Source organism: Delphinapterus leucas, chromosome 13, assembly GCF_059928025.1.
Source record: "Delphinapterus leucas isolate spDelLeu-1000000601 "Yukka" chromosome 13, BTC_Dleu_Yukka2, whole genome shotgun sequence".
NCBI classification, from domain to species: domain Eukaryota; kingdom Metazoa; phylum Chordata; class Mammalia; order Artiodactyla; family Monodontidae; genus Delphinapterus; species Delphinapterus leucas.
The window spans coordinates 42,119,147-42,139,718 of record NC_143141.1 but is presented as its reverse complement, the minus strand read 5'-3'; the positions used below and the strand labels follow the sequence as shown (position 1 = coordinate 42,139,718).

The window sequence follows — 20,572 nt, the reverse complement described above, 5'->3', positions numbered from 1 at the left end:
CTTTCTTTGGGAAGCCTTCCCAGATTCCTCATCTTTTATGTATTCTCTGTAATCCTACAGTGCTATCCCTGATTTGCCCATCTGCTTTTTCCACCAGACAGTAAACGTCTTGTTATTGTGTGCACGGGCAAGCGCAAGCGAGTGTGTATGAGCAAGTGTGTTTAACAGCACTCCCTGCCCCTCCCGCCCCATGTCCCTTCCCTGTGCTCTGACAATGAGAGGAATAGTGATTGCTAAATGGTGTTGATGAAGGGCTAGTATGCTAATCCTGGACACCAAATGCTAGGAAAAAAGAGAGGAGATGCACTGGAAGCCAAGGACTGTTAGCTGTCAGGTACTTATTAGGTAGAAACTCATTCACTGCACCTCCCTGATGAAGTTAGACTTTACTTCCAACGTTGTACCCCTGAGAACAGGGAGCACATTTATGTGTCTATGAACTCTCCACTCTTCCTTGTACATACTAGGCATTCAAACATATGTTGATTAAAATCCAATTTTTAAAAATCATTCCGATTTACAGAAATTCACATCCACCTTGTCTATAATTAGGAAAAAACCCTGGAAAAAAAAATATGTGAAAGACAAAGTGTTTGTGAAGCTCAATGTCCTAACTAGAAAACTTCAGAACAGTGCTGTGAACCCTGAAGAGGAAGAGGTAACTGGAATTAAGGATGGGCAAACTTATTCAAATAAAATAAAAATAAGGACTGCCTAAACTCCAAATGTGCTGACATGGAAATATCTATCTTGATTTTCGTATGCTTACATAGGGAACCAGCTATACTCCAAAAGAAAATATTGGTTCAGCCTAACACAAAATCATGGTTTTATTGTTTAGACAAAAAACAAATAACTTGGTCATGTTCTCAATGGATTTTCTTAGTTTCTTTTTTCCCATCCTTATTATATCTGTATTTTAAGCACTATGGCTATTAGAGCAAAATTTTTTTAAAATTTTAATAAATTGAATACATTTTCCCCCAATTTTTATAGTTGTTAAAATTTTTGGTTATCACTCTTAACATTTTAGTGATTACTCGTTTAACCTTAAAGTTTAAATGTTAAATGTTTCAGAGGCTCTGATATTTAAAATAAAACTCTGGAAACAGCTATTAAATAGAAAATTCTTTCTTCATCATCCCCTTAATTTATCTGCTATGTAGATTTAGTGTTATTTTATATTTTCTTATAAACTCACCTATCTATTCCTATCTGGAAACAAACGCAACAAATATGTTTTAGTAAACTATCCAAACAGAATTCTATTTTGAATTTCAAATTATTGGAATATACCTAGTGACAGCTTTGGTATAGGGGAAAGGCTAATCAGCCAGTGCATGGGGGTAGAAAAATTTGACTGAACTTTATATATAATAATAGAAAGAGCATAAATAGACTGGTCAGGTATGATTAAGAGTGCGAAATAAAAAAATTTTCAAAAATTAAGCAATATAAGAATGTATAAGGCACAGCATGGAAGTCCTAAAATAAGCATGAATTACAGAACAGGAAGATTAGAAAGAATGATTTTTAAGGTAGCTACAACTATCTCAGTAAAATACATTACTTATAAAGGCACATTTCCCTATAGGACAGAAAACATTATATCCCTTAAGACAATCCAATAGTCACTTAAAAATAATGTTCAGATACACCCAAGCAAACTCTGTAATAAAAATAACAAACCCACAGCCCAAAAGAACTGTACAAGACAGGAATGATTCCTACAGATACTTTAACATAAATATTTTATACCTTATTGTAAAGACATTTTACACACCACCGCCATAAATACCAAACACGGTTTTATTTATCTACTTATTTATTTTTTTGAAAGATTTTTTTGATGTGGACCACTTTTAAAGTCTTTATTGAATTTGTTACAATATTGCTTCTGTTTCATGTTTTGGTTTTTTGGCCGTGAGGCATGTGGGATCTTAGCTCCCCGACCAGGGATCAAACCTGCATCCCCTGCACTGGAAGGCGAAGTCTTAACCACCAAACTGCCAGGGAAGTCCCTGAACATGGTTTTATGAAAGTAACAATTTTAGAATAAAAACATTTCTTAAATAGCATGATAATCCACCTGTTTTCTTCTTAACCTCAGTATAACAGCTAAGACCCTAGCAGACATGAAAATTTGGTGTCTTAGTTTACAAATGTAGTCTAATACATCGGAATACTGACAAGCATTTCCACGTGCTTCAGACATACTGCCAACACATAGATAGCCAACAAGATTAAAAGAAATATACACATTTCTAGTTATAGGTACTAATTAGAAATATTACAGTAAAGATGTAATGCCACCAATACAGGTTTTTACACACCTGAAAAAGTCAACAACAACAAAAAATTTCAGATATTTGACATCAGGTAGACAACACATAGGCTTTAGGGTTGATTTACTGCTTTCATGTGATGTGCAAATAGTCTTATCATTGCCCCCAACCTTGGAATTTCAGAGCCAGAGAGCATACAGTTCAAAACACTTGCTTTATCCTTTTTCTCGTGCTAGCCCTCTGGTGTTTTCCTAATTCCTGCAGTTTTCTAGAATGATCTTTCAGATTTTCACTCAACAGCACTGGGTCAAATCTCTTCTATACAGGATCTCACTCTTCTCATGTCTCCTCTGCTCACAGAGGGCCGGTCAAAGTCTTGGAGGTGGAAACGAGTTGCCAACTGATTTACCATTTTCCTTAGGGTAAGAAATGCTGAAACAACTTGGAAAGTAAGGAATATAGTGAAGATGATATGTACTGCTTTTTCCAAGGGCAGATTCGTTAGGCCTTCATTGAACAGCAAGAATAGAATTAAAGGCAACTGCAATAGAAGGCTCAAAAGCCAAAAGCCAGCCAGCTCAGGAACCTGCAATGACACACATGATGAGTATCAGATCAGTGAAGTACAGTCTTCTGTTTGTATCAATAAGCAAGTGATACTACTTGATGGCACTACTGTGAACGTACATTTTGAGCTCTGTAAATCAAAAGGAGTACAACATGGTCCTTGTCCTCAGAAAACTTACAGTCTAGACTGGAAGAGAAAACTTACTTATGGGACAGTCCTAGAATACTACAGTGAATAATGAAATGCACCACTTAGCATTATAGACTAAATGCTACAAAAAATAAGACAAGAGGGTAAGTAGGGTAGGTAAAAGACAGAATTCAAGGAGGTAGGCTTTTAAAGTTGGGTAGAAGGAGGAAGAGGCAAGAACTTAAGTAAGCAAAGATGTGGAATGAGTATGACTGGGAAACAACACATCACCTGGAATGGATGCTTGGATTAGGAAAAAGCAAGAAATACTTGGGACAGTATACAGTGGGACAGGCTGGAACAGGCCCTTATGAAGGGCCTGAAAGAACACAGAAATCTTTAGGGATTATCCCTAAATTCTGGTAACTGTAAATGCTTAGGCAGCATGATGATTCAGAAAACATGAGCCTTGCAGAGGAAATGAGTTTATCATTTCCCCCCATTCTCTTATTCAGGATCTAAATAATCACGTTTAATTGACCAAGTATTTTCAAGACTGGTGAGAAGAGGGAAAACTACCACTTCTTAAGTGTTTACTATGTTCAGGTACTTTATATAAATTACTTAATCCTAACAAACCTGTGAAGTAAATATTTCCCCAATTTTATATGTGAAGAAACCAAGGCTCAAGAGATTAAGCAAACAGACCACAGTGACAGATGTGGTGAAGTTGGAGCTAAGCCTTAACTACAGGCCTTTGCTCCTTCCATCACATCTCACTGCCTTTTCCTTGTTAGGAAAATCTTACTGCATTTATGTGTAGCACTGAGAGAAAGGAAAGAAGAGCCTACCTTCTCCTGCAGGTTCCCCATGTAGCCCAGATACAACCTGATAGCTTCAATTAAGGTTATTAGGATGATAACGGTGACCACAATGAATTTGTAGTAATCAGGCAAGATTGAATACTAAAAAAACAAAAATAAACGTGTTCATAAAATCTCACATATAGTAAGACTGACCTGAGATTAAAAAAAAATATGAAGAACTTTAATTTTATTGACAATGTAACAATGCTAGGGACGGCAGAAGAGACCTCAGCAGAAGTAGTAAAGTGTAGATTTACCTTCATCTGAAGCATCATAATGCTGCTCACCCACCAAAGTGGGAAAAAATAAGTGTTAAAATAAAGTGACATCTGCAATGCCAAACTGGAAACCATTTCATTATCTACGGAAGAAAGAGAGAGAAAAGGAACAAACTCTTAACCCTGGTCTCTGCCCTATACGTCCTTTAGTTCCTTAGAATTAATAACCATAGCAGCAGCTTAACGAAACTCCAAATTTTAAGCCTATTTATAATCATTGACAGTGAAAGGAAATAGTCATCATAATACTATTTAGTTCCTATGTTGGCTACTTGGGGGTATGTTTCATATTTTTCAATTACTTTATCATTTTCCCACTACAGTCTGCTGACTTTTTTGCATACTACTGGTATAAATTAAATGTGGAATATCAATATGAATCCTATTGAACAGATAATAATAATCATTACCTCCTTTGTAGAGTTCTGTGTAAAGAGCCTATGAAATGAACACATAAAATACATAACAACTAATCTCTCACATATAAACTAATCTCATGCAAAATCTAATCTCCCCAAATTATAATTAAACAGACACCCCTTTTCAGCATATCCTAATCCTACCTGTTCATTCATATCCAATTCAATGCCACTTTTTCCATAAATCCTTTCTTGATCCCATTCCCCCACTCCAGCAGAAATCTCTTTCCCCTCTAGGTACTTATCCCTCTAGTCTGTGTGTAAGAAGTGCTAGCAAAGAGCCACACTCCCCTCACTTGAGACACAATCTGGTTACTGAAGAGACAATGAGCTCTGGAGTCCAAGTAAACCCGGAGCTCCCCAAACTCCCTCAGAACTCTAGATGCCAGACTTGGAATAAATTATTTAACCTCTTTGAGCCTTAATTTATTCACCTGTAAAACAGTAACATTAAAATTACCTCACAGGTTGCTTGTGAAGATTAAAGATAATATAAATTACTTCACCCTAGCACTATGCCTGGCACTTAGTAGGCACTCAATAAATATGAGTCCTTTTTCCTTCTCTTTTACTTATACACAGGCTCATTGTAAGCACAGACCACATTCTACCCAAATTTGAGGCCCTCATAGAACCTAGCATCTTGCTTTACACATGGAAAATACCAAATATGCATAAGCAGAAAGAATGAATTAATGAATTCATTAATGAATGAATGAAAACATACTATTATAAGGGCATTACCAGTGTAGTCATTCATGATACATGAGTTTCATTTATCTAAGGCTGATTACATAGTACCTTTTGCTTTCATATAAGGGAGAAGGGTCCTAAATTAAGAATTTGATTTTTAAAATTGGGCTCTACAAATGCATCCTAAATTTGACTAAATTCCAACAATTTAAGAGCAGATATATATTTTGAAATCCATTGCTCTAAATGAAAGAATTTACAAAGGCTCTAAAATAAATATTTTTTTAAATTAATTTATGTAGTTTTGGCTGTGTTGGGTCTTCGTTGCTGTGCGCGGGCTTTCTCTAGTTGTGGCTAGCGGGGGCTACTCTTGGTTGCGGTGTGTAGACTTCTGATTGCGGTGGCTTCTCTTGTTGCAGAGCTCTCGCTCTAGGCGCATGGGCTTCAGTAGCTGTGGCACACAGGCTCAGTAGTTGTGGCTCGTGGGCTCTAGAGCGCAGGCTCAGTAGTTGTGGCACACAGGCTTAGCTGCTCCGTGGCATGTGGGATCTTCCTGGACCAGGGCTCGAACCTGTGTCCCCTGCATTGGCAGGCAGATTCTTAATCGCTGCGCCACCAGGGAAGCCCCTAAAATAAATTTCTTAAAAACAGATTTTTATGTCTTTTTCTCCGCATCTGAGTATTTTATATCTATCATTTAACAGTTTTAAAATATAAGATAGTCATAGTCTCTCACAGCCAGGTTTTTCCTTTAGCTCCAAGAATATCCCTGATTATTATGTCTACTTTTGCTTGCACCCATTTATTAAATTACCACTAATAAAGGAATGCATTCTTACAGTCTGTTAAATCTGAAGGTAACTCACTTGCCTAGAATTTTCTCATAACAATAGTACAACTCTTGGTCAGCTGTGGTCATAATACACGCTTGCAATTACAGTACAAATAATCAAACCTAATTCAGATCCACAAGGAAGAAAATGTGGAAAAATAGTGATAAATTAGTTAAGCTGAAAATTTTAATACCTTTAGAGCAAACACTGTAGTCAAATTTTGCGAAGAAGTTTTTATGTTAAGAATTTTGTACATGAGCATCTTAAGAGTTATGTCTGTATTTCAGCAGATCAAACTTACCATCATGCAGTTGAAAATCAAGTTAATATGTAAATTAACCTTGAAAGCACAAGACATGAATTTACTAAATTCTGCAAAAGTACAAGTTGACTTCTGTAAACGGAATTTAAATTAAAACATTATGTAATATAAGTCAGGGGTGGGCAAACTACCAGCCAGCTGCCTGTTTTTGTACAGCAAGTGAGCTAAAAATGTTTTTTCACATTTTTAAATGGTTGAGGAAAAAATATCAAAGAATAATAATATTTTGTGACACTGAAAATCATGAAATTCAAACTTTAGTGTCCACAAATAAAGTTTTATTGGAACACTGCCATGTCTATTCAATTACCATTACCTATGACTGCCACAGAGACCTACGGCCTGCAAGGTCTAAAATATTTACTATCTGGCCCTTTACAGAAAACCCCTGATACTTTATATCATCAGATTTTAGTGCCTTGGCTTTAGAATCAAAAACATAATAACCTAATTTTTCACATTATGTTTTTCTCTGTACATCCTAAATCAAGACCAGGCCTAAATTGAGAGGACAGGCAAGTAATCAGGGTGAAAAATTGAAACGATGGGAAATGACTTTTCTTTGCCCCGTTTAAAAAATCCCTAAACCAAGCAAGAGGAAAAGATTTCTATTTCCCAGCACAGTTCAGTGATAAAAGCTGCGTGGGTTTGGTTGACAGTATGTTGTCTATCATGATTTAAGAGAGGGCAACTGTTTTGCAGAAAACTGCGTTGTCACTTGTCATGTTGGATGTAGCATCGTGGTATTTTGTTACTTGATTTAGGACAAGAAGTATAAATAGGGGATGGGAAGGAGAAGGCAGGGAGAGTAAGAGTTTTGTTGAAGGCGTTGCTAGAGTGGCAGGTGCCACTCTGTATTGGATAGCGTTTAAAATAAAATTTCTTTCCATGTCTTCTGCCAGAAAATGGACTTGTGGTGGAAAGTACTTGTTCTGCTAGGAAAGGAGAAAAGGAAAAGATATTTTACTGGGGTAGGGGATAGTAAGTGGAAAGAAGGGATTGCCTGGGCTGTTTCCACTCCACCCTGGCCAGAAAAGCCAGGGCGAATGCCGTAGGGGAAAAGCAAAGTCGGCCTTCTCAGCGTTCTCGGAGGGCAAGGGACCGGACGCGGGCTGCGAAGGCGGCTTTTATATTCTTTTTTGAGGAAGGCCGGCGCCACCTCAGCCGCCCAGCTTGCCATTTAGCCGGCTAGGTCGCAGCTCTATCAACCCGGAACCCGCTGGGTTACGGGGCCGGGGTATCTGGTACCCATCTCAGCCCCATCCCTCGGCCTGGCCCCTCCTCCAAGGAGCTTCCCGCACTGCGGAGAACCACCTGAAGGCGAAACCGCCATCTTAGGTCTGGGCAAAATCTGGCCGCTCCAAAACCCGCGCCAGGTCTTCCGAGGGCCACACGTCCTGCGCTGGGCCTCCGCCACTCACCCGGACCCTCGTTATACTCCGGCCCGGTCCGGCTGGAGTCACTGAACACGGTCCGGCTGAAGTTTCCCAGCCTCTGGCGGACCGGACCTGGCAGCTCCATGCTCTGGCCTTGGTACTGGCTCACTGCTGCGCCTTCGGGCGCTGTGGTGCTCTGAGGTTCCCACGGCAACCGGGAGGCGAGGGCGCTGGGGGCCCGGGCGCACGCGCGGCCGCACGGCACGGCCGAGGCGTGGGGCTCTCTGGAAGGGAGAGGAGTGCGGGGGAACCCATTCCTGCTGAGCGCCTAGCCAGGTGCAAAACCGCGGATTCCTTAGTCCTATTTTAAGCTCCACCACTTTAACAACGAATAAAAAAAATAATAAATGACCTGGGGTTGGACTGTGATACAAGGAGCTCTAATAACCTTGCCAGTGAGATGCAACCTTTCTGGAAGGAAATGCAGAATGAAGGCAGAGCTTAGAGAACGTTCATGACCCAGTAGCTTATACGTGTTTGTGTGTGTGTGTGTGTATGTATACACACACACATACTCTCTTCTAGGAATATATGTTATTATATACTAAGAATATTTCATATATATACATGCCACACACACAACTCTCTCCCAGGAATTTATGATTATATTAGGAATATTTTATATATATACACCATATATTACATATATATATTTGATGGAACACATTGCAGCAGTTTTAAAACATGCTTGCAACGAATTTTTTTTTTTTTTGGCTGCGTTGGGTCTTTGTTGCTGCACGCGGGCTTCTTATTGCGGTGGCTTCTCTTGTTGCAGAGCACGGGCTCTAGGCACGCGGGCTTCAGTAGTTGTGGCTCTCGGGCTTTAGAGCACAGGTTCAGTAGTTGTGGCACACAGGCTTAGTTGCTCCGAGGCATGTGGGATCTTCCTGGACCAGGGATAGAACCCATGTTCCCTGCATTGGCAGGCAGATTCTTAACCACTGCGCCACCAGGGAAGCCCTGAATATTTGATAATATGGATTAAATTTAAGTAAAAATTAAAAACCAGAAGTAAAACTAAATAGGAATTAACCTAATTTAGTAAATGTGTGTGTAAATATGTGGGAAGCAGAGAAGGGGAGGAGATGGCACAAGCACTGCGGCTTCAAAAAAAGACTAGAAGGAAATAATCCGAAATGTTAATAGTAATTTCTAGGTAGTAGATTGTGGGTGATTTAAAAGTTTTTAAACATTATGTATTTTCCAGCTTTCTCTCAAATAAGACATATTTTAAAAAAACTATTTAGGTATAATACATATACAGAAAAGGGAACAAACCGAATATACAGGTGTAACCAAAACCCAGATCAAGAAACAGAAACTTACCAGCACCCCCAGAAGCTCTCCATGCCTATTCCCTTACAGTGACTAACCCTCCACTTCTAACCGACCTTTCCTGACTTCTATAGCATAGAATAGTTTTGCCTATTTTTATTCTTTATATAAAAGTAATTATCCAATAAGTGCTTAAAAAAAAACACTAGTTCTTTGCCCTCAAAATTATTCTTATGAAATTCCTTCATATTGTTAAGTGTAGATTCTTTTTCCTTGTGGTGTGGCCGTACCACAATAAGTTTATCCATTCTACTGCTGATGAGCATCTGTGTATTTTCTAGTTTGGAGCTACTATCAGTAGTGCTGCTTTTGGTGAAAATATGCTTTGTGGTGAACATATGCATGTATTTGTGTTGACTTTGTTCCTAGGAATGAAATTGTTGGCTTATGAGGTACAACCCAGATTTCATAGATACTGCCACTTTTCCAAAGTGGCTGTACCAATTTCTACTGCCTCCAGTGACGTATGAGCATTTCTGTTGCTCCAAATCCGTCACCAGCGCTAGTCATTTTCCATGCTTTCCTTTTAGCCATTCTGATGGGTATGTGGTGAACAGTATTATTTTTACAATATAAAGAAAAACCACACATATTTATATAAATGTCAAGAGGAAGGTATGGGAGGAAATCGCTATATGGGTAGAATTTCAAAATAATTCAACAAATGTTAATTGCATTCCTACTCATTTTGGGGCATTGTCTTGGGCTAATAGGGATATAGTCCCTCCCCATCAAGAAGAACAGCCAAGCGAGAGACGTGGAAACAAATAAGTACACTATATTTTAGTAAAGGAACATAGATGAGGAAGCAATTAATTCTGGTTGGGGATGTCAGGAGAAAGCTGGCTAACTTCTGCTTCTCTTCAAGGCGGAGCTCGGCCCTCAGCACCTCCAAAATGGCTTCTAGGACCTCCCTGAAGCTGGTTTAAGTGCCCTTCTCTGTGTTTCTCAAAGCATATTCTTCTGTGTTACTTTGGTCACAGTGCCAGTCACACTGTACTACAGTCTATTTATGTCTGTTTCTCTTGCTAGTTCACAAGCTCTTTGAGGTCAGGGATGGGCTTTCATCTTTATATCCTGAACACTAGCACAATGCCTGACCTAGAATGGGAACTAGATAACCATTGAATGAATAAAGGGAATAAAAAGTCTAAAGACCATTTCCCTATCTTCCCATTTCTAGTTCAAAGACTTAGCCAGCCTTCACTCTGTAGAATGGAGAATTGATGTATTAAAACACAGTTAACTATAGCAACCAAAACAATTTTAAACTTAGCAACGAAGAGTCAATTTTGATCTATTAAATTAACCAAGATTTTTATAAAGAGCACAGTGGAGCAGGAAGCCTCATGCTCTGCTGAATGGATTATAATTTGAACAATCTCACTGAGGAAAGCAATTAACAATGTGTACAAATTGCCTTAAAAATATTCCTGCCTTTAACACACTAATCCAGATTTTAAGCTCTATTTGGGGGAAATAATCATAAAAACAAAGTTTCATACTCCAAGATATTACTTCTAACATTATTGATTTTAGTTAAAAAAAAAAAAAGAAAAAAGGTGGGGGGAGCATTTGAAATGCCCAACCACAGGACGTAGTTAAGCTGTAGTGGAAAGGATGCCTTTGGAAGCAGAGAGAGCAGTGTTCAAATCCCCTCAAATTCTCACTTCACCACGTAAGAGCTATGCGGTTGTTTTCAAACCTTTGTTTTGTAAAGTGAAGCTAGTGCTAATTTACTGTTATGGTTGATGTAAAGATTATTATCATTAAATAAGGCTTTCTATAAGTGATAGCTATCATTGACACATCTATTAAAATGATATTTGTGAAGAAGAAATACCTACAATGGAGTGAAATCATGCTAGTATTTAAGTTTCTGAATTCAACTGTATCTGTGAGGCAATACCTCTATTGCTTTCCCAGTGGATGCAATTAACCATAAAATGGTCCATGAGTGTGTCCATGAATTCTTTTTTTTTTTTGCGTGCTTGAGTTCCTTTAAAGATTTTTTTCCTAGCATTGAAAAAAAATGTAACATATCTTGTTCAGACTGCAATTATTTCATCAAAATTCTGGAGGAAAAATTGATCGAATTATGGGTATTTTTACTTTTATTATTCAAATTTCCTACAATAACCATGCATTTCATAGTTTGAAATAAATCTTATTAAAAATAGAGAGGAAGGGCTTCCCTGGTAGCGCAGTGGTTGAGAGTCCGCCTGCCGATGCAGGGGACACGGGTTCGTGCCCCGGTCCGGGAAGATCCCACATGCCGTGGAGCGGCTGGGCCCGTGAGCCATGGCCACTGAGCCTGCGCGTCCGGAGCCTGTGCTCCGCAACGGGAGAGGCCACAACAGTGAGAGGCCCGCGTACCGCAAAAAAAAAAAAAAAAAAAAAAAAAAAGGAAGAGGCAATGATGGTACAAAAATAGAGAAGGGTTTTGAGAGGAAAAACTTGTGGTTTGGAAAGTATCCTGCCATTATTGATGTCACAAAGGGCTCGAAAAACTTTCCAAATGTTACTGTTAGTTTATTCTCACAATATTTATAAAAAGCAATCACATTGGTGAAATACTGCAGAACAAAGAAGGGAATCTACTTTTGTGGAATCAATAGACTAGTATAATTTGGGTTTCCCATATTCTAAACCTATTACTAAGGATCTAAAGAGAAGTATGGAGTCTCCATTCTCAAAATCATGGGAATCATTTCCAGCAAGGTTAATAAATAATCCTGTAGAAGCAGCCACATAGCACAGGGAGATCAGCTTGGTGCTTTGTGACCGCCTAGAGGGGTGGGATAGGGAGACTGGGAGGGAGACACAAGAGGGAGGAGATATGGGGATATATGTATATGTATAGTTGATTCACTTTGTTATAAAGCAGAAACTAACACCATTGGAAGGCAATTATACTCCAATAAAGATGTAAAAAAAAAAGATTAATAAATAACCCTATAAAGTTAAACTGTTTACTTTTTTTTTCTCTTTTAAAGAGACAGCCTTTATTTTAAGGATTTTTATATTGAAGAATTCAAAAAGTGGTAGGTTTTTGGAACTTATTGATCTGTATTTAAAAGGTACAGGTCAATCTGTTGACAAAGATTCACCAAAAATAATTTGAACAAGTGGGAAATTACAGTTAATACTACTAAAAGCTACTAAAATAATTCCAGGACGTGTGGTTTATCCGACATAACGATACTTCTAAGTGCTGTGACTGATATGAAACTGACTGTTTCTTACTTTTCTGAACACACAGTGGTATAATTAACAATATTCAATCACTTCTGTTCTTCCCTGAATATATAAAAAGTAAAATACCAGTTAAAAAACTAATATATTCTTTTCTTTAAATGTTTTTTACATATACAATGTCAATATTTTCGTTCCATAGTGGTGTGGTTTAAGAGGTTTTTCATTCACGAGTAAAACAACAATCCACCCAAAGGGAAATGATAGTCTATAGGCTGACAGTGCAAATAAAGAGTTTGGGAATGCAGCAACTGGCATTTCTAAAATACAACAGATAAAATTCTAAGAAGTTACATGCAATAATCTCAACTAAGCATCTGGCCACAGAACTAGAACATTTGATAATTTTACTGGTGATTTCAGTGGGACTCCAGATGTTTCCAAACTCAACTTGAACTATCATCTTAGGCTTTGTATTTTGCTTTTCCAGCTTCACTAGTGACACAAACATGATTCACATCCCCGAAGTATTCATTATAGTCAAGGGCATATCCTACAACAAACTTGGCTAGAATTTCAAATCCAACAAAGTCTGGTCTGTATCCAGCACGTCAAGGGGTCCTTTTCACCAGCAAGCTTGCAACCTTGATCATCTTTGGATTATGCTGCTTGACCAAGGAAAGCAAGGTTTTCATTGTTTTGCCAGTGTCAATTATACCTTCCACAATCAACACATTCTTTCCAGTGAAAATTGAGAGATCATCTTCACCAATTACTTTTATGTCGCCTGTTGACTGGTCATTACAGTAGCTCTTCAGTCTGATAAAATCTACAGTCATAGGAATGGATCTATCACTATTTCTCTTCAGTACTTTGATGTAATCCAGCAGGTCAGCAAAGAATTTGTAGTCCCCGTTGAGCACACAGAGGGCCACGGTGTGATGGCCTCCCATCTCCTTCTTCACATCTTGAGCAAGACGTTCGGTCCTGTCCATAATTAGTCCATGAGGAATAAACAGCTTTTCCAAATCCTCAGCATAATGATTAGGTATACAAAATAAATCTAGGTCATAAGCTGGTTAATTATTGCTAATCACGATGCTGGGGCTGCAGATCGCCATAACAGAGCCGGCCGACCGGCCGGCTGAGGGCAGTTTGGGCTAAACTGTTTACTTCTTATACCAAACTTGATGGTCAGAGTAATAGCTACTTCTCCAATAATTGTTTAATGTATTTCATTGGGATTCAATTACATCTATGGTTTACTTTCCTAAATATTTATTTTCACAAAAATTTTGAGCCTTGTGCAATGATTTGTTTCTCTTTGACCAGAGGCAAAGTTGTTTGGTAATAACATGTTACCCTATGTGACAAGAAACTGATTTGGTGAGTTATTAAATAATTTAAAATTACCTCTTACTATAATAAAGGTATAAATTCTTTCCACTTGATACTAATAAAGAGTTTAGAAACAATATTTTAAAGTGAACATGTTAATCAATTTATTGCCTTAAAATGAACTGTGAGAATTCCCTGGTGGTCCGGTGGTTAGGACTCTGCGCTATTACTGAGGAGGGCCTGGGTTCAATTCCTGATCAGGGAAATAAGATACCACATAGCCAAACAAACAAACAAAAACTGTGAGATATTTATAAGAATTTAGATAAATTTAAAGGTAAGTTATATATGGCACAATATCTTTAGATATGATTCCACATCAGCATCCACATTTAAAAAATCTTATTCTATACAGACAACTTATATGACTCAATATCAAAAAACCAAATAATCCAATCAAAAAATGGGCCAAAGACCTTAATAGACATTTCTCAAAAGAAGACATACAGATGGCTAACAGGCATATGAAAAGGTGTTCAACCTCGCTAATTATTAGAGAAATGCAAATCAAAACCACAATGAGGTATCACCTCACACCAGTCAGAATGGCCATCATCAAAAAGTCTATAAATAATAAATGCTGGAGAAAGTGTGGAGAAAAGGGAACCCTCCTACACCGATGGTGGGAATGTAAATTGGTGCAGCCACTATGGAAAACAGCATGGGGGTTCCTCAAAAAAAACTAAAAATAGATTTGCCATATGATCCAGCAATCCCACATCTGGACATATATCTGGAAAAGATGAAAACTCTAATTCAAAAAGACATGCACCCCAATGTTCATAGCAGCACTGTTTATAATAACAAAGACATGGAAACAAACTAAGTGTCCATCAACTTGGACGGATGGATAAAGAAGATGTGGGATACACTCAGCTATAAAAAAGGATGAAATATTGCCATTTGCAGCAACATGAATGGACCTAGAGAATATCATACTAAGTGAAGTAAATCAGACAAATATTATATGATATCACTTATATATGGAATCTAAAAAATAATACAAATGAATCTATATATAGAACAGAAACAGATTCACATAGAAAACAAATTTATGGTTACCAAAGAGGAAAGGGAGGGAGGGATAAATTAGGAGTATGGGATTAACAGGTACAGACTATTATACATAAAATAGATAAGCAAAAAAGCTTTACTGTATAATGCAGGGAACTATATTCAGTATCTTCTAATAACCTATAATGGAACATAATCTAAAAAAAAATAATTGAATCACTTTGTTGTATACCTGAAGCTAACACAATATTGTAAGTCAACTATACTTCAGTTTTAAAAAATCTTATTCTAAATTACCTAAAGTGTAATCTTATAATCCTCAAATTGTTAATGAATAATAAAAAGCTTTTGGAATCCCAAGTATAATATATTCTATTCACAACACTTTTCAAAGGTTTATAAGAAAGAACCAGGCTATGAATTACATAGACAGTCAAACCTCATGAAAGGAATTTTTCTTACTATATTAAGTGATATTTTAAGTCTGACTTTAATATTTTGTCTTCAAAGACATACCCATTGAGCATTCTTACTAGAAAGTTCTTTCCCTTTAAAAATACTGTGTATATTATAGTTTTTTTGTTCTGTGACATTTCTTTGTGTTAGATTACCGCACTCTTCATGTGCTATAGCAAGCAGCTGCTCCATGCGTCACACTATGTGGGAAATGAGAATGACAAACCCAGGGAAGATCAGTAAAGCAAAACCTTTAAGGGAACCTCAGATCTGTCTAGTGAATTATGCTACTGATTAGGAGCAAGTGGCCATTTTACTGAATAAGTAATAAGTTCCATTTTTAGTGTGATAGTATTATTGTGCTAGTAATACTTTTTATATTGCACTGTAAAATGTGCATTATGTCCCCCTTTCTAAAAGGAAATTAATCCTTACCTTTTAGTGACTGTAATAAAATATTCCTCCCCCTCCACTAAGTTTCTTTTTTTGTGGTACGTGGGCGTCTCACTGTTGTGGCCTCTCCCGTTGCGGAGCACAGGCTCCGTACGCGCAGGTTCAGCGGCCATGGCTCACGGGTCTAGCCGCTCCGCGGCATGTGGGATCTTCCCAGACACGAACCCGTGTCCATTGCATCGGCAGGCGGACTCTCAACCACTGCGCCACCAGGGAAGCCCTAAATTTTTTTTTCAAAACAAAAACTCATTATTAAAAAAAAAAAAACAAACAACAAACCAGAAAGGTAAAGATACACGACCATATTTAAATAATTCTACCTAATCACATCTATAACGTTTGATGGTTCCAGAGGACAAAATGACATGCCAGGAATATCATTACATCTTCCTCCAACGTACAGACACTAGAAAAGAAAACAGATGAAGTCTTTCATTTTCTTGATTTTTTTAAACTTATTTTTATAAATAATACCTCACTTAAGTAAGTTAATCTTTTTTTATCACATTTTTTAAATTAAAAGTCACAAAAATTATAATCATCCTCATCAGTTCACTCAGTCCCATGTAATTAATTTTTTTCTCATCTTGATCTTTTGTTAGCACTTTTATGAATTCATCAGTTTTCCATTAGAGTTCTGAAAATGCTTATTCATTCAGTTCAGCATTATAGTCAGTTACCAGAAACCTGTACTTGTCAGAGTCTTTTCCATGAATTCCTTGAAGATGAAACCCTTTTATAGGAACATTTTTGCAAAAACATCAGAGTACACCCAGAACTGTCCGTAAATGACAAAACACTTAAAAATGACCACGGTTAAAGATTTGATGAAAGTTCATAATAATGCAATTGACAAGGAAATTTAGTTATTTCTGAGATATACAGTTTAAAGTAATAACTAGAATTATGACTTATAACATTATACCAGAACATAAAAGATTTTTAGGAATTTTATGTAATGTCTGAAACATTTATATTAACATACTTCAATACAAATAACCCAAAGAAAGTTTAGTATTAGTTTTTTTTTAATTTTTAAATTTAATTATTTTTATACAGCAGGTTCTTATTAGTCACCCCCACCCCCCCGTGGCTTTCCCCCCTTGGTGTCCATACATTTGTTCTCTCCATCTGTGTCTCAACTTCTGCCCTGCAAACCGGTTCATCTGTACCATTTTTCTAGGTTCCACATACATGTGTTAATATATGATATTTGTTTTTCTCTTTCTGACTTACTTCACTCTGTATGACAGTCTCTAGATCCATCCATGTCTCAACAAATGACTCAATTTCATTCTTTTTTATGGCTGAGTAATATTCCATTGTATATATGTACCACAACTTCTTTATCCATTCGTCTGTCAATGGGCATTTAGGTTGCTTCCATGACCTGGCTATTGTAAATAGTGTTGCAATGAACATTGGGGTGCATGTGTCTTTTTGAATTATGGTTTTCTCTGGGTATATGCCCAGTAGTGGGATTGCTGGATCATATGGTAATTCTATTTTTAGTTTATTAAGGAACTTGCATACTGTTCTCCATAGTGGCTGTATCAGTTTACATTCCCACCAACAGTGCAAGAGGGTTCCCTTTTCTCCACACCCTCTCCAGCATTTGTTTGTAGATTTTCTGATGAAGCCCATTCTAACTGGTGTGAGGTGATATCTCATTGTAGTTTTGATTTCCATTTCTCTAATAATTAGTGATGTTGAGCAGCTTTTCATGAGCTTCTTGGCCATCTGTATGTCTTCTTTGGAGAAATGTCTATTTAGGTCTTCTGCCAAGTTTTAGATTGTGTTGTTTGTTTCTTTAATATTGAGCTGCATGAGCTGTTTATATATTTTGGAGATTAATCCTTTGTCCGTTGATGCGTCTACAAATATTTTCTCCCATTCTGAGGGTTGTCTTTTCATCTTCTTTATGGTTTCCTTTGCTTTGCAAAAGCTTTTAAGTTTCATTAGGTCCCATTTGTTTATTTTTGTTTTTATTTCCATTACTCTAGGAGGTGGATCAAAAAAGGTCTTGCTGTGATTTATGTCAAAGAGTGTTCTTCCTATGTTTTCCTCTAAGAGTTTTATAGTGTCTGGTCTTACATTTAGGTCTTGAATCCATTTTGAGTTTATTTTTGTGTATGGTGTTAGGGAGTGTTCTAATTTCATTCTTTTACATGTAGCTGTCCAGTTTTCCCAGCACCACTTATTGAAGAGACTGTCTTTTCTCCATTATATATCCTTGCCTCCTTTGTCATAGATTAGTTGACCATAGGTGCGTGGGTTTATCTCTGGGTTTTCTATCTTGTTCCATTGATCTATGTTTCTGTTTTTGTGCCAGTACCATATTGTCTTGATTACTGTAGCTTTGTAGTATAGTCTGAAGTCAGGGAGTCTGATTCCTCCAGCTCCATTTTTTTCCCTCAAGACTGCTTTGGCTATTCAGGGTCTTTGTGTCTCCATACAAATTTTGAGATTTTTTTGTTCTAGTTCTGTAAAAAATGCCATTGGTAATTTGATAGGGTTGCATTGAATCTGTAGATTGCTTTGGGTAGTATAGTCATTTTCACAATGTTGATTCTTCCAATCCAAGAACATGGTATATCTCTTCATCTGTTGGTATCATCTTTAATTTCTTTCATCAGTGTCTTATAGTTTTCTGCATACAGGTCTTTTGTCTCCCTAGGTAGGTTTATCCCTAAGTATTTTATTCTTTTTGTTGCAGTGATAAATGGGAGTGTTTCCTTAATTTCTCTTTCAGATTTTTTATCATGAGTGTATAGGAATGCAAGAGATTTCTGTGCATTAATCTTGTATCCTGCAACTTTACCAAATTCATTGAGTTGCTCTAGTAGTTTTCTGGTGGCATTTTTAGGATTCTCTATATATAGTATCCTGTCATCTGCAAACACTGACAGTTTTACTTCTTCTTTTTCAATTTGTATTCCTTTTATTTCTTTTTCTTCTCTGACTGCTGTGGGTAGGACTTCCAAAACTATGTTGAATAATAGTGGTGAGAGTGGACATCCTTTTCTTGTTCCTAATCTTAGAGGAAATGCTTTCAGTTTTTCACCATTGAGAATGATGTTTGCTGTGGGTTTGTCATATGTGGCCTTTATTATATTGAGGTAGATTCCCTCTATGCCCACTTTCTGGAGAGTTTTTATCATAAATGGGTGTTGAATTTTGTCAAAAACTTTTTCTGCATCTCTTGATGCATATGTTTTTTATTCTTCAGTTTGTTAATATGGTGTATCACATTGCTTGATTTGTGTATATTGAAGAATCCTTGCATCCCTGGGATAAATCCCAGTTGTTCATGGTGTATGATCCTTTTAATGTGTTGTTGGATTCTGTTTGCTAGTATTTTGTTGAGGATTTTTGCATCTATATTCATCAGTGATATTGGTCTGTAATTTTCTTTTTTTGTAGTATCTTTGTCTGGTTTTGGTATCAGGGTGATGGTGGCCTCATAGAATGAGTTTGGGAGTATTCGTTCCTCTGCAATTTTTTTGGAAGAGTCTGAGAAGTATAGGTGTTAGCTTGTCTCTAAATGTTTGATAGAATTCCCCTGTGAAGGCTTCTGGTCCTGGACTTTTGTTTGTTGGAAGATTTTTAATCACAGTTTCAATTTCATTACTTGTGATTGGTCTGTTCATATTTTCTATTTCTTCCTGGTTCAGTCTTGGAAAGTTATACCTTTCTAAGAATTTGTCCATTTCTTCCAGATTGTCCATTTTGTTGGCATGGAGTTACTTGTAGGAGTCTCTTAGGATGCTTTGTATTTCTGTGGTGTCTGTTGTAACTTCTTTTTCATTTCTAATTTTATTGATTTGAGTCCTCTCCCTCTTTTTCTTGATGAGTCTGGCTAATGGTTTATCAATTTTGTTTATCTTCTCAAAGAACCAGCTTTTAGTTTTATTGATCTTTGCTATTGTTTTCTTTGTTTCTATTTCATTTATTTCTGATCTGATCTTTATGTCTTCTTTCCTTCTGCTAATTTTGGGTTTTGTTTGTTCTTCTTTCTCTAGTTCCTTTAGGTGTAAGGTTAGATTGTTTATTTGAGATATTTCTTGTTTCTTGAAGTAGGCTTGTATAGCTATAAACTTCCCTCTTGGAACTGCCTTTGCTGCAGCCCATAGGTTTTGGATCGTCGTGTTTTCATTGTTATTTGTCTCTAGGTATTTTTTGATTTCCTCTTTGATTTCTTCAGTGATCTCTTGGTTATTTAGTAATGTATTGTTTGGCCTCCATGTGTTTGTGTTTTTTACATTTTTCCCCCTGTAGTTCATTTCTACTCTCATAGCATTGTGGTCAGAAAAGATGCTTGATATGATTTCAATTTTCTTAAATTTATGGAGGCTTGATTTGTGACCCATGATGTGATCTATCCTGGAGAATGTTCCGTGTGCACTTGAGAAGAAAGTGTAATCTGCTGTTTTTGGATGGAATGTCCTATAAATATCAATTAAATCTATCTGGTCTGTTGTGTCATTTAAAGCTTCTGTTTCCTTATTTATTTTCAATTTGGATGATCTGTCCATTGGTGTAAGTGAGGTGTTAAAGTCCCCCACTGTTATTGTGTTACTGTCAATTTCCTCTTTTATAGCTGATAGCAGTTGCCTTATGTATTGAGGTGCTCCTATGTTGGGTGCATATATAGTTATAATTGTTATATATTCTTCTTGGATTGATCCCTTGATCATTATGTAGTGTCCTTCCTTGTCTCTTGTAACATTCTTTATTTTAAAGTCTATTTTATCAGATATGAGTATTGCTACTCCCGCTTTCTTTTCATTTCCATTTGCATGGAATATCTTTTTCCATCCCCTCACTTTCAGTCTGTATGTGTCCCTGGGTCTGAAGTGGGTCTCTTGTAGACAGCATATATATGGGTCTTG

General features: G+C 37.1%; 1 protein-coding gene and 1 pseudogene across 1 annotated transcript; both read right to left on the bottom strand.

Moving 5' to 3' along the window:
- Nucleotides 1–1,213: 1,213 nt before the first annotated feature.
- On the bottom strand, nt 1,214–8,269 carry TMEM17 (transmembrane protein 17). Its single transcript, XM_089922343.1, is given in 4 exon segments — nt 1,214–2,871; nt 3,834–4,001; nt 4,004–4,209; nt 7,815–8,269. Coding segments are annotated over 4 exon segments (753 nt in total). The 5' UTR covers nt 7,915–8,269; the 3' UTR covers nt 1,214–2,592.
- Nucleotides 8,270–12,439: 4,170 nt separating this feature from the next.
- Nucleotides 12,440–14,674, bottom strand: LOC149747739 (hypoxanthine-guanine phosphoribosyltransferase pseudogene; annotated as a pseudogene).
- Between the last annotated feature and the right edge of the window lie 5,898 nt (nt 14,675–20,572).